Source organism: Hypanus sabinus, chromosome 28 (genome assembly GCF_030144855.1).
Source record: "Hypanus sabinus isolate sHypSab1 chromosome 28, sHypSab1.hap1, whole genome shotgun sequence".
Classification (NCBI taxonomy): domain Eukaryota; kingdom Metazoa; phylum Chordata; class Chondrichthyes; order Myliobatiformes; family Dasyatidae; genus Hypanus; species Hypanus sabinus.
This window is the reverse complement of record NC_082733.1, coordinates 18,668,884-18,684,466: the sequence shown is the minus strand read 5'-3', so window position 1 is coordinate 18,684,466 and position 15,583 is coordinate 18,668,884. Positions and strand designations below refer to the sequence as shown.

General features: G+C 40.3%; 1 protein-coding gene across 2 annotated transcripts in view; it reads right to left on the bottom strand.

The window, feature by feature from the left end:
• The window catches only part of LOC132382464 (RNA polymerase II elongation factor ELL), a 103,007-nt gene that overhangs the window by 11,961 nt on the left and 75,463 nt on the right, over window positions 1-15,583 (bottom strand). For both annotated transcript variants that reach the window (XM_059952687.1, XM_059952688.1), the window contains exons 7-9: window positions 15,032-15,146; window positions 10,858-11,359; window positions 9,002-9,065 (exon numbers count right to left, since the gene is read on the bottom strand). In XM_059952687.1, coding sequence (XP_059808670.1) covers window positions 9,002-9,065; window positions 10,858-11,359; window positions 15,032-15,146 — 681 coding nt within the window. The remainder of the gene's footprint in view (window positions 1-9,001; window positions 9,066-10,857; window positions 11,360-15,031; window positions 15,147-15,583) is intronic.

The window sequence follows — 15,583 nt, the reverse complement described above, 5'->3', positions numbered from 1 at the left end:
CCTACAATTCACCAGTCAAGGCATGCCTAAAATGATCACTCTTTAAGTTTCTGCAACAATAGACCAACATATACAACTATGTTGAAACACTGGTAACAAGAAAACCAACAACTTTTCTCAGTTCAGCCAGGATAATCTAACAATTTGCAATTTCTGTTCAATTTTGTTTGAAATAAAATCAATCACAAAGGGTAATAGTGGATCACTGCAAGTTCCACAAAATCTGCCATTTTTTTTCTCAATCCTCTAATGCATGAAGGAACACCATTCCATGACATTCAATGCAAACCTACATAACACTTCCATGATTTTGATTAGTACACATGACCCAAAAATTATCCCTGGCAACCGTGGGCAACAATGTCCTTCCTTTTAACCTGAAGAACCTAACTGATGCTCAATTACTCTGACTGGTGTCATGAATCTCCCAAAACTACTGCCCAAATGTTATCCAGGCCCCTCCCCACCCCCCTTCCCTACTTAGTCAGTTAAAGATTACAAAATAATCTGCATTCATCCTTGAACTGTGCTGAGAGTGAAAGAAAGTACTTTTAAGGTCTGTATTGTAGTAATAATGCTCTCCTGCTACTAGATTCTGCAGCACCAGACTTTTAATAATTCATCTTATTACCTTTAGTATACCATTACAGTGTTATTCAACTTCTAGGCAGTTGTGTTTCTGAAAACTTAACTACAAATAAAGATGTTAAAACACATGTACAGTAATTATCTCATCTGTAATATCTGACAAAGAGTTCAAAAATACAGTTTAAAATAAGGCCTCTCTGAACTTATGGGATGTGGGTGTCACTGAAAAGATAAAGGTTTACTACCAATCTCTACCTTTGGAACACAATGGTGTGCTGCATCTTTACCATCACAATCTGTGTAGTTAAGATACATCCAAAGCACTGTAAGGTGGAGAATTCCAGTACTTAACCCACAGATGAAGGAATGCAGCATTTATTTGTTAATACAGTAAGTGATGTATAAGGGAGCTTGCTTGGGAATGGGGAGGTATGAAGGCTTCCCATCTGGTTTTCCTCTATCTATGTTTTAGAGGTCAAGAGTTTGGAATGCACAGTACTTTCTGAACACTTTCTAAAGTCGCTTAAGTAGTTGCACTTTCTTGAAACACAATTATGAAGTTATAATTTAATAATCACCTTTAAACATTATAAAATAGAAATAATATGCAGAATATTCTGAAGTCTGGATGCAGCTGAATAACGAAGTATCTCTAGGCTGTGGGAGAATTTCTGGTTACACACTGGGGATGTGCTTTATTTTTCAAATTAACAGCATACAAATAATGTAATAATGTTCAGCTACATGAACAGAACCAAAGTAACAAAAGCTTTCATCTAACTGCACAACTAGACTGTTCTTAACTCTTCACACCCCCTTTAACCTTTCTCCAAGATTCATTAGCCTTATTGTGAACATACCCTCAACACATTTCCAGAAGCAGTGACAACATTCAGGCATTTACCACAACTGCTGAGCATTTGGCTTTTAATCCTGGCCATTTAATTGCAACAAATTAAAGTGGAAATACTAAAGCAGGACAGTGCCTTTTATATTGATTGCAGTGCAGCCTTTATTAGAAAAATATGGCATTCAGTATCGATAATTCATCAGTTAATAACTCATCGGGGTGACTGATAAGTTTGTGGCCTGAGGTAGAAGGAGATGAGTTATTAACTTCAAACTTTCTGCATAATCAAAGAATTGACCTGCATGTACATGTAACGAGAGCTGTATAAATCATCTCCCTCTACCTTAGGTCACGAACATATCAATTACCCCTCGTATTATTCATCTGTCTACAAGTTCAGGTCTAAGTAGACGAATAACTTCAAAATAACAGTTTGCTATAATGCTGTATCAGAGTGATACAGACACCAAGTATCCATTTACATGAATTTAACTTTATGAGAACATAATACAGTACAGCTCAGTGTTTACACTGAGCATGATACCGAATTAAGCTACTGTAAGTTTCTTCTGGCTATGCATGATCCATATCCCTCCATTTTCTAACAGTCTTTTAAATACTACTATCACATCTACTTCCACCAATACTCCTGGTAGCCCATTCAAGGCTTCTATAACTCTTGTGTAAAAAATCACTTGCCACACATCTCTTTTCAACATTTTCCCTCTCACCTCTTGCCACGAGAAAAAGATTCTGACTGTCCATATGATCTACGCCTCCCATAATTTTATAAACTTCTAACATGTCTCCCCTCAGCCTACAAAGTTTCAGAAAAAACAGAGTTTATCCAAGCAACTCCCAAAATGCTGCCTAGCCTGCTGCGTTCCACCAGCATTTTGTGTGTATTGCTTGAATTTCCAGCATTTGCGTATTTCCTAGAATTTGTCCAACCTCTCCTTACAGCTCATATGCTCTAATTCAGGCAGCATCCTGATTAACCACCTCTGCACCCTTTTCATAACCTTCACATGATTTGCTATTATAGGGCAAAATATTTTCCCCACTTTCCCAGCAAATCTCCCCTTATTTTACCACTCACCAATGTAATTAGGGCTATTTACAGAGGCCAATTAACCTTCTCAAGACTTGTGGGTTGATGTGTGAGGAAATCACAACATCAAAAAGAAATTCAAAGAATTGTGGAGAAACATACACATATACAGAACCAGAGGTTCAGCCTGAATCACTAGAATTGTGACACAGCAGTTCACCAACTGCGACATTATAAGCCCCCACTGCTCCTCAATTATTTCTTGGGTTTCTCCACCAGACAAGTTAGCAGCATCAGCTCAGATTAGTGGGGCTGCCTCAGGTTAATTCCTTCAAATTGCCTTTGAGCAAAATCTTGACAAGTGGCTGTGTGATTGACAAAACCAAGCAATTATGCCCAGAACAGACTGGAAAAAGTGAGAATCTCAAAATCTATGGAGTATCTGTGAACAGTGAACACTTAAACTGCTTGTCTTTTGTTCAGATTATAATCTATTTTTGCAGCTGAATCTGCAAAGATAGGATACAAGCTGACAATCCCTTTAGATTTAAGAAGTATACAGATGATACAATACCCAATTCAAAGAATTAAGCAAGTACTATTAGAAACATTCATATTAGGCTATCCTTGGAGTAATTTTGTACTTATTCACTCATTTGGCTGCATACAAAAACAGCATTCCCTTCATGCCTTTATGGCAAACAGTTACATTAAGATTGTTTAGCACCAAATATTTAATAACTGTTTTTCCATATCTACTGATGGGCAGAAATTCAACTGGTCTCAGTTCTTGCCCCAAGATACAAATACTTAAATGGAGATATTTTTACTTATCCCCTGTTCTTTGTTAGAAAGTTGGTGACTGTCATCCAGCAGTTTAACACACCTTGACAGGATAACCTAGTGCTAAGTTTGCAGAGGAGTAATTGGTAACAGTATTAAATCAGTAAAGTCAAATTTCTTTGAAATATCTGTGACATATCCTCAATAATTTTATGGGGATAAAGAAAACCAGCTGCTTCTACATGGTTTATCTCAGAGTTAGTTAGTGGAGTTTTTCTGATACAGTGCTTACTCAAAAAGCTTAGATATAACAGAATTCTGATCATTACCAAGGAAAAATTACAATCATCCAACCTCCAACATTCTCCCCCTGGAGGGCTTAAAGCATCAACATTGTATTATACCTGATCATCTGGTGAACCAGTGACTGCTGTGAAAGAGCAGCTGACAACTAGGGAAAGACATTGTGACAGCATGGAAAGACAGCTGGCAGGAGGGAGCAGACCCCACTGCGGCTTCCACGGGCTAGCTACCTGCGGCAGCGGGATCCAGCACGCAAAGGTGCATGGGTCCCACCCACCCTTGGCTAAGAAAACTTGTAAGAAGATACCCCTTGAGTCAGCAAGAGCGGCGGCGGAAGATGACTCATTGGCAGACAACCCGGCAACCAACACAGGAACAGAACAGCCAATGAGTTGGATGATCAGCATACCTAAGGCTACAGCAGCTGCAGCAGGACACAAGCTCCAGAGTTGCATATGTGGCTGGGCAAAGGTTACTTCCATTACAGGCCTGAAAATACATCAGGGCAGGAAAGGATGCCTGAAGAAGAGGCAACAGGGACCCCGCATCGACAGCTACTTTTTGAGATGCAGGTCAAGTCAGTCGACTGAAGTTCAGCAGCAGGACAAAACCCAAAGTCTGCATGACATCAATACCCCTGTCCCAGTGGAGGAAGAGCAAGGCACAGGAGAGCAACCAGAACCCAGCCCATTACGACCTGCAACGGAAAAGGAGATCCAAGGGCGAAAGCTGTTGATCAACTGGCCAAAATCCTGCGAGAAGGCAATGTGGGAGGAGGTCAATGCTGACCTTTGCAACATCTTAGAGATGCTCAGAGGTATCACTATGAAGAAGTTAGAAACAATGGGGGAATTAATCTATAGCTATGGAGTAGAATATCTTGGCGTGCTAGAGAGGAAGAAAACTATACCGATGATCCCCATTAAGTCCAGGAGGCAGAAGGAAATAGACCATCTAGTTAGAGAGAGGAGGCAGCTGAAGAAACAATGGAGGAAGGCCACAGAAGAGGATAAAGAAAGCATAAACCTGCTGCAAACAGACATCTGGAGCAGGCTTGCGACACTGAGGAGAGCTGAGAACCTGGTAAGAATCACAGGAAAAAGGAGGGGACAAGAACAAGCTTCTAAAAAGATCCCTTCAAGGGGAGAAGAGTGGAAGTCTCTCAATGTCAAAGATAGAACTGGAGAAGCACCTGGAAAAGTTCTATACAGACAACCAATGCCACAGAGAGTTCACCCTCCCACCTGACATGCCACCAATTCATCCACCGGAACACCAACTAGATATCAGCTCACCTAGACGGAGTGAGGTGGAGAAAATTGTGCATAGAGTAAGGGCCGCATCAGCCCCAGGTTCTACAAAACCATACAGACTCTACCAAAATGCACCAGGTGTCCTGCAGTTCCTCTGGAGGTTCGTGAAGGTGGTATGGCATAAGCAGGAGATACCAACATCCTGGCAGAGAGCCAGAGGAACCCTGATCCTAAAGGAAAAGGATTCATCAGAAATCGGCCAATTCCACCAGATCAGTCTCCTAAACGTCGACTGCAAAATCTTCTTTAGTGTGGCTGCTCATAGGCTGTCAAGGTATCTGCAAAGAAACCATCTGATTGATACATCAATTCAGAAAGCAGGGATCTTGGGCTTCGCTGGCTGTCTGGAACATGCTTGCACCATCTGGCATCACATCCAGGTCGCCAAGTAGGGAACAGATCTTCATGTGGTGTTCCTGGACCTCGCCAACACCTTCAGCTCAGTCCCTCATAACCTCAACTGGACTGCTTCTGACTTCTTCAGGGTCCCAGTGGCTCTCACAAGCCTCGTTAAGGCCTACTTCCAGGATGTGCAGTTATGTTTGACAACAGCAGACTACACCACTGCATGTCAACATCTGGAAATGGGAATCAAGGCTGTTTGTACCATCTCCCCGCTAGCCTTCACTGTGGCCATGGAGGTGATCGTTAGAACATCTCGATGGGTGGTTGGAGGACAGTGGATAAGATCTGGTCTGAGGCTACCGCCTATCAGAGCATAAACGGACGATCTCGCAACACTCACCACGAGCAAGGCTTGTACTGTACACCTGTTGAGAAAGCCTCAAGAGAATATAGAGCAGGATTGGTTGAAGATCAAGAAGTCCAAAAGCATCTCCATCGTCAAGGGGAAGCTGGTAGACCAATGCCTCTAAATGGGTGATGAGACGATTCCAACAGTCTTTGAGAAGCCTGTGAAGAGCCTAGGTTGGTGGTATAATGTATTCCTCAAAGTCACAGAGCAGGTACATCAGCTCAGGAAGGATGCCATCAGTGGCCTCGAGAGCATCGACAGAACCACTCCCTGGCAAGTTTAAGATCTGATGTATGCAATTTGGGCTCCTTCCACACCTCATGTGACCAATAACCCTGTATGAAATTCCAGTCTTGAAGATGGAAAAGCTGGAGAGACTGATCAGCTCATATGTAAGGAAGTGGCTTGCTCTTCCCAGGTGGTTCAGCAGCATAGGGTTCTACGGCAAAGGAATCCTAGAGCTACCCATTTCCAGTCTTTCAGAGGAGTACAAGTATGCCAAAGTAAGACTGGAGATGATGTTAACAGGAGAGTGATCTCTTTGTAGCACAAGCTACCCTCATCCTGGATACTGGGAGGAAATGGACTCCATCAGAAGCAACCGAGCAAGCAAAGGCAGCAATCAAGCACAGGGACATAGTGGGCCGAGTGCAGCAAGGGAGGAGCGGTTTTGGCCTTGGGGACCTTACACCTGCCTGGAACAAGGCTGCTCCATCTCAGAGACACAGGCTCATGATGCAGAAGATACATCGGCAGGAGGAGGTGGCAAGGTGCACAAAGGCAGTTCTCTGGCAAGGCAAGGGCAATGGATGAGATGGGAGGGAGTGGAGAAAAGAAATATCTCCTGGAGAGAACTGTGGGAGATGGAGACATTCAGAGCAAGCTTCACCATAATGGCTACCTACGATGTCTTGCTGTCTCCCATGAATCTCAGCCAGTGGTATGGAGAGGACCCCACGTGCTCCTTCTGCCCGACTTCCGCAACACTAAAACACATTCTGCTGGGCTGCAAGACCAGCCTCACTCAAGGCTGATATTCCTGGCAGCACAACCAGGTGCTATGGTGTCTTGCAGCAGTGCTAGAAAGTCGGCAGACGAGCGTCAACACTCTCCCTCCCCCTTCATCCCACTGGCCATTAACAGCATTTGTCCAGGAAGGTGAAGGTAAAGCCAAACTCGCCACATCAAGACCAGACACTGGGCGGCTAGACCACATCAAGACCAGACACCGGGCAGCTAGACCACATCAAGACCAGGACTAGGTGGCTAGGCGGGGCACTTGATTGGAAGATGGTGGCAGACTTAGGCCAGAGGCTCTGCTTCCCAACTGAAATCACGGAAACCAACCTCAGACCAGACCTTCTGCTATGGTTGGCCTCACTCCATCTCATTTACACCATCGAGCTTACAGTGCCCTGGGAGAATGCAACGGAGAAGGCCTACGAGCGCAAGACGCTGAGGTACGCTGAGCTTGCAGCCGATGTGCAGCAATGTGGCTGGAAAGCAAGGGTGCGACTGGACAAAGTAGGCTGCAGAGGATTTGTAGCCACATCAAGGTTACTCTGGGAGTTGGGACTGCAAGGGAAGACACACCGACAAGCAGTCAATGACCTCTTCAAAGCTGCTGAAAAGGGTAGTCAGTGGCTCTGGATGAAGAGAAAGGATTTCATTTGGGCCCCAAGTGAGTGAATGGAATCTAGGGGGTGAGCCCAGGACTCCGGGATTCACTGCTGAACCCTCTGGAGGTGTCGTGGGCCTATCAGTGAAACACTGAAGAAAGAAGGTGGCCACGTGATAACCCACAAGATGCCACCACTCAATTGGCTACCCCGCAGAGTCTAGGCAGCAGGTCTTAGGAGTGCATATAAGGAATATTAACATCTACTCCTACGTAACATACCTGATTCTGCTGCAGTTTCTCTCACTGGTCAACCCAAACTAAAATCCTGTTTTGGTCTGATCATGTCAATCTAGAAGTAGAAGAGTGGCAACTAAAATATTCTGAGCTCAAAGCCAACTTATAATCACTGTTGGACATCATTCCTAAAATAATAGCCTTCCGTCAGGGAAGACATTCATGAAAAGAACAGCAATGTGATCCCAGCCTGTGGTTAAAAGAGAAGTGAATTCAAATTCACTTGAATCTTCAAACTTACCACAGGCACAAACTATTAGATTTAATAAAAAGTCAACAAGCGTTAAACCAAGACAAACATATTAGCTGAAGTCTGGCTGAAGAGAGGCAGCACAAGACTTCAAAAATTAAACAAGAACAATTTAATACCTTCTATGCAATTAATTTCTATGAAGGGAAAGAAGCAAAAAATGTCACAACTAGGAATGTTTCTATCAAATAATAATTACTAAGCTAAAAATAAATATTAAATGTCTTCCTAAACAGGTTAGACATACAAATGGGCATAATAGACCAAAATATTGTTTAAAAAAATCCAGAAATCCCTCCCCCTTTCCATCTCTGCCTCATTCAGTCAGGAAAATGTTTTATTAATTGTTTTCAAAATATAATGATGTAAACCACAATGTTTAGATACATTATATTCTTTTATTATAGGTGATGAAATTGCTGTATGCTCAAACTTCTGATATTGTGAGAAACGTTTATTGTAATAATAATTGGAGTGCACTAGCAAAGATCAGCATAGACTAAATGGATTAAATTTTAACCCGTGTTTGAAGAGACCATTATCAGTTCAAATGGTTTAATTTAATACAAGCATTTCGGTCTTATTGCTTCAAGATAAAAGTGACGGACTTTTAACATTGTAAACCAGCGAGTTGTTGTTATGTTTTCAGCTCGCTATGAAAATGGGGGAACCCCCCTCTCCTTTGCCAGGGAGAGAGAGAGTGAGAACCTGCGGTCTGGCAAATATCTGATGAAATGCAAGACTTTGGGGTAACTTTGGTCTATGTCTTTGCTATTGCTTAGCACATGCTTGGGGTCAGGGACAGTACCGACACACATTTTTTGCTGGTGGGGGGGGAGGATCGTTGCTTGCTGCCACTTACATGGGGGGGGGGGGGGAACTCAGGAGTGGGGACTTTGGGGTTTTCACGTTTAACTGTCGTTTATTCTTTGAGGCACTTCTCTGTTTTCATGGATGTTTGCAAAGAAAAAGCATTTCAGGATGTATATTGTATACATTTCTCTGACATTAAATTTGACCTTTGAACCTTTGAAAATATAACTTTTACCAATTTTGCAGAGGATCGCTTTTAACTTTAGGAAACAGTAGAATCTCAGCTGCCAACTACTACAGAGCTATATACAAGGCATTATTGCCATCATTAAATACAGATATCCTATGCAATTTTTTTTTAACCAAATTAAGACTACTCACAATAAATAGTCTGGCAATTCCACTGTTGAATTAGCGGTTGCAGATGTATTTGTGGTCTCATGCTCTGTAGATAAGATCATACAGGTTATTTGACTATCTAAAATACTAAATGTCAATGGAAATTACTAAATGCCAGTGGTAGTTATATGGTTATTTATGGTAACAGGCATTAGTAGCAGCATTTCTTCAATTTTTTTTAATGACTTCAACAGCAACAGTTACTTGGGTATTAAGATCTTCACATCTATTCATAGTCAGTAATCAGCAAAATGAAAAACTTTTATACATTGTAAACAAAGATAAAAGCAGATGTACTAACATGCACCTACCACATTTCACAGAACCTCAGATTGAATATCTGAACAGCCACAACAATTGGAAATAAAAAAGGATCATTAATCATTTCCATTGACAATCTACACAAGAACATCTATATTAGTTCCTATGGCTCTTGAACAATTTGCTTCTGAAATTAATCAAATAGTACATTTTTATAAAATGTACTGAGAAATTGAGGGATCATGTTTAATAGCATTTCATGAATTAACATTTCAGAAGAAGTGGATTTATTTTATAGTTATATGCTAATAATGATCAAATGTATAACTACCCATAGCAGCCTGAACTCTGCAGGGTAGACAACATGCAGATTGTTGTTTTATAGATTTTAAAAGAAACTATATTCAAATTACTACCATTACAAAACAGCAATTTGTTATGTTCCTCATCACAGGTTAGAACCATAGAACATTACAGCACAGAAAACAGGCCCTTTGGCCCTTCTTGGCTGTGCCGAACCATTTTTCTGCGTAGTCCCACTGACCTGCACCTGGACCATATCCTTCCATACCGCTCTGTACCTGTCCAAGGTGTTTCTTAAATGTTAAAAGTGAGCCCTCATTTACCACTTCATCTGGCAGCTTATTCTACACTCCCACCACTCTCTGTTCCCTAATGTTCCCTTTAAACTTTTCCCCCTTCACCCTTAACCCATGTCCTCTGGTTTTTTTCTCCCCTAGACTCAGTGGAAAAAGCCTGCTTGCATTCACTCTATCTATACCCATCATAATTTTATATACCTCTATCAAATCTCCCCTCATTCTTCTATGCCCCAGGGAATAAAGTCCTAACCTATTCAACCTTTCTCTGTAACTCAGTTTCTCAAGTCCCGGCAACATCCTTGTACACCTTCTCTGCACTCTTTCAACCTGATTAATATCCTTTCTGTAATTAGGTGACCAAAACTGCTCACACTACTCCATATTCTTCTTCACCAATGTCTTATACAACCTCACCATAACAATCCAACTCTTATACTCAATACTTTGATTGAGAAAGGCCAATATACCAAAAGCTCTCTTTATGACCCTATCTACCTGTGACGCCACTTTTAGGGAATTATGTATCTGTATTCTCAGTTATATGGTAGTGGGACTCCATGGCTGTGAGAGCTCTGGAAGAGAAGGTGGGCATGCAGCCCCTCAAATATTTCCTGTCAGTCAATCAGATCAAAGATGATTTACATCTCAACTTCACTTGTCTGCCTATGATTCATAAAACTGTCCCCAATTTTAAAACAAAGTCTATGTTTCAGAACAGTTTGACCAGCACCATGAAGCAGTCTGTCCAATAACAAGAAACATGAATAATCACCTGAAAACAGATAAATGCACATCAAGACTTTAAACTGTAAATTTAAAGTTGAAATGTGAATTTTTAAGATAACCCCCAAAATACTACTACATTAGAATAATAATTGATTATTAGTAATAGTGACATAATTTGAGGTCTTATTTCCAAGGGAAAACTTTACAAAATCAATATTTAAAGGAAAATTAATTGCAAGACATCATTACCTTTATGATTTTCTTCATGTGATTTTTCAAACCTCTGCGATGGACTTTCTTTCAGCCACTTTCTTGCTTCTGGTTTCATGTGCTCTCGCTCCTTCTCTTTATGTTTTTTGTACTTTTTTTTATTATGACCAGCACAAAGTTCCATATCCTCTGGAAGATGGTAGGATGTCTGTTCCAAACTTACTTGTGCAACTTGGTTATGAGAATTCCCAGAAATATCACAATTACCTTTGAATTCTTTATCATTTTTGTTTATGTGAGTCCGTGTAGAGTCATTGCAGTTTCTAAATGGCTCTGTAACTTCATTCTGACTCTCAGGCAGTGAAGAATTTGTTTTCTGGAACTCTGTTTTAGTAGGAAAACAGCAATTTGATGTGGTAATAGGGCATGTTGAATGAGAACGATGACCATTCAAAATAAGCTGCTGATTACTCCTGGAATGCAATACTTTACTTCTCTTGTTTTTGTGTGAATCTGTTCGTTCTGAAGGCACTGATCGTTTCTGAAATTAAGGCACATTTAAAAAGAAAGCTTTTTAAAACAGCCAATAATAGGAGCTATATATATTTTCCCAGATGCCATATATAATGATCACAATTTAAATACATGGGGCTTCTTGGACCAATTTCAAAACAGCCTGTAATAGTCTTACTTTGAAAGTTATGTGACCAATAACGGAAGGGATGAAAATGAAGCATAATGATCATTTTTTAAATTCTAAATTAATCTGTAGAAACCCACAAACAGTAATGGTGCTAGCAGGTACCGATTTTTTTCCTCTGTATTGTTATACATGTAGGACTCCCAGTACCATTAACTGTGGTGTTAACTGTTAAGGCTAACAAAATGGTTTCTCTGGATTGTTATAATGAAATGGCTTCTCCGTAATGTTATTTAATACTGTAATGGGTTTCTGTAGCTGGATTGTTTGGATTATAACTGCAGATAAGGGGGGAACTAACGAATAGAGAATTGTTATGCTATCTTGTATATGTGAGCTGGAGTTCACGGTCTTTCAGGAGGCGAGCGAGGAGGACGGACGCATGGGGAGTAGACAGCGGTTCCAGGGCAGCGGATACTGGAAGTCAGCAGTTTGGATGGTGGCTGAAGGCTCGGAGGGTTGTTGTGGATGGAACTGGAGGTGTGAGCTCCAATGTAGAAAAATATTATGTGCACAAACTGATAAGCTAACTGATTTGGTGCCTTTAGGTTATCTGTTTCTATTAACCCATCACTAAGAAGCTGTAATTATTTACCCGTCTTTGGTGTACCGTTTGATATTTGTGTTGCGAGCGTGTATGGCGGGGGGGGGGATTACACCGCATTTGCACCGAAGCATTGACTGTTGGCGGGGTGATGGCGGTTCACCCTAGGCGAATGGGAGTAAATTGGGGGCACAGACACTATATACATAAATAAGCAGATAAGCAACGTTCTACCATTAAATCCTTCCTATTTTAAACTTGAAGCTAACTAAAACTTTGAGAATAATTCAGGGAATCAGACGACAGGTTAAAAACTTTCAGTACAAGAGGGCTGAGTATAATTCACTGATTTGGATTGGATCTAAATACAAATAATAGGCTGAATAAATAAATGTTAATAATTTTATTTTATTTATAGAGACACAGTGCGCAAAAGGGCCTTCTGATCCTTGGAGCTGCGCTGCCCAGCAACCCTAGCCGAATCACGGAACAATTTACAATGACCGATTAGCCCACCAACCGGTATGTCCTTGGACTAGTTGAGGAAACAGGGGCATCTGTAGGCAATCCACTCAGTCACAGGAAGAACACACAAACTTCTTTGAGACAAAGGCAGGAATTGTACCCTGATCACTGGTACTGTAGAGCATTGTGCTAATCACTATGCTACTGTGCTGAAATTCTGGAAGTTAATCTGACAGAAAGAGGTTGATATCAAGATGACAGGAATTAATGGGATAGAGTGAAGAGGGTAAGGGTAAAGGTCAATGGAAAAAGCTGAAGGTTAAGGGTTGGAGGAAAAGTGAGGGTTAGATGAAAGAGGTAAAGGGCAAAGACTGAGTCAGTGAAGACATAGTAGGGAATAGGAAGATTTGCAAATGATACAAAAATTGTTGGTGCACTGGAGGGTGAAGAAATTTACTAAAATGACAATTGGATCTAAATCAACTGGCAAAGTGGGCCAAGGATTGGCAGATGGAGTTTAACTCTGACAAGTGTGAAGTATTGTGTATTTGGCAAATTAAAGCAGAGCAGGAATTACACAGTAAATGGTGGGACCCTGGAGCATGTTGCAGAACACAGATCCAGGGGTACAAGCGCATAGTTCCCTGAAAGTAGTAACACAAGTTGACTTGGTAGTGAAGAATGCATTTGACATACTTGCCTTCATTGGTCAGGGTACTGAGTACAAGAATTGGGACAACATGTTACAGCTGTACAAGACTTTGGTGGGATCATACTCTGAGTTGTGTGCACAATTCTAGTCACATAGCTACAGGAAGTATGTCATTTCGGAGAAAACTGCAGAAAAGATTCTCAACAATAATACAAGGACTGGAGGGATTAAATTATAAGGACAGACTGAATAAGCTAAGCAGTTTTCCCCTAAAGTGCAGAAAAATCAGAAGTGATGTTATGGAGCCTATCTCCATGCTATATCTCCCTTTGACTATGACCTTATAGAGGGGCAAAGATAGGATTGGTATCCAGAATTTAATACTAGAGGATTCAGGTTCAATGTGACACTAGAAAAGTTTAAGAGAAATCTAACTTAAGGGAGAGTTTGGAACAAGCTGCTGGCAAAAGTAGTGAATGTAGGTATGATATCAACTTTTAAGAAAAATTTGGATAATTACATAATTGGGAGGGATATGGAGGGCTAAGGCCTAGGTGCAGGTTAATGGGACAAGGCAGAATAATAGTTCAGCGTTGACTTGATGGGCCAAAGGGCCTGTTTCAGTGCTGTGGTGTCCTATAACTCTATAATTAAGGTAAGGATGACAGTTATCTGGAACAAGCCACCAGAGGAGATGGTAGAAGCCAATACAATTACAAAGTTTAAAAGGCATTTGGACAGATACTTAGATAGGAAAGTAATGCAGTTAGGCTGAATTAAACTGGTACCCCTCGATGCTTTCCTAGGATGAAGTCCATCTTCTATGAAATGGGGTAAGTGGCACAATTCTATGAAATAGGGAAAGTGGCAGGGCAAGGTAAAGGACATCATTATAGGAGAGTGGGATGGCAGTAAGGAGGGAATGGAGGAATACGAATGAAAAAAGGGCAAGAGGCTGGATAGGAACGAAAAGGACTTGGATTGTAAAAAGAAAGATGAAGATAGATGGAAGGAAGAAGTTGTTGAAATGACAGCAGAATAAAGGTGAAAGAAGGGCAGAAGAATGAAAAATGTACTGTGCACTGAGTTTTATTAACCTGATTTCATACTCACTAAACAGAGTAAACGGCACATTAAATTTAAAGTTAACAAGCAAACTTTAAATTTTAACCTTTGAGCTATCTGATGATTCATGTAGTCCTCATGATTTAATGCCAAATTAATGTTTTGTTTAGTCGAAGTACTACTACACCCATCACAAAAGTAATATAAATTACAGTTCCTTACTGTAAAAAACAAAGTCAAGTAACAGGAATAGTTTCAAAGTATAGGTCATGTTTATAACAAACTCCTTTATCAAATATCATATTTTGAAATCTGACTATAATCAAATAAATATACTTATATGCAGCAATTTTTTAAATCCAGAGATTAAAAATTGCAGGAGCTAGAAAAGAAAGGCCAGAATAGAAAATAACATCACGACCAATAAAAAATATCTTAAGTTGTTTAAATTAAAACCTTTCAAGTTCTATTAGGTATTCAAAGTACTTGTTTCAATCAGTGTTTCTTCCTGCATATTCCAATTCCTCTATTGCCATTTTGAATGCATACACACGTATCATGCTCCATTTCCATTCACTCTTTGAAAATGAATAAAAATCCACATATGTTCATTTTGGGATTTTCAAAGGCATTCCAGTTTTCATCATAAGTTCACATATTAATTCTACAAAAATGAACAAGGAAAACACCATCAAAGCTCTTCTAATACGTAGGACATGTATTTTATATGCAACAGACGTGTTACTTCAAGAAATCATAGAAATAACATAAAAACAATCATTGTTACCAACAAAGAAGTCTTGACAGGGCTTGACTGTGGTGAGTTTTCCCCTGAGGGCTTCTGGAATGAAGAACTGAGTTGAAAAGTCTTGGGTTGACAAGAAATTGGCGGCTGAAGTTTCCTATAAGGAGATATTAGTTACAGATGGACCAAACTCTAACATCCTATAAGAATATGCTTCCTTGTTCAGAATCATAGCAAAACATTGCACAGCATATAACAAAACATAATCATAAGCAAAATCTCAATATTCTTCTCACAGCTTTGTTGGCCAATTCCAATAATACAAATTATGCTGAATAAGCCTTTCCATTACAATGTAGCAGCAAAGAAATTTAGAGATTCTTGCAGTAACAGGATGCTTTTAATATGAATGTGTAATTCACATTTCTTTAAGATAGACATAAATTTTTTAAAACCAAGTGATTTTGATCAGAAAATACATTTCTGAAATCATATCAACTGGTCAAGTCAATTGCAGAATAACAGGTTTTAATATCTTCTAGTCAGGTAGGAAGTCATTAGCATGAATCCCTGTTGAAAGTTTACATGTTTAAT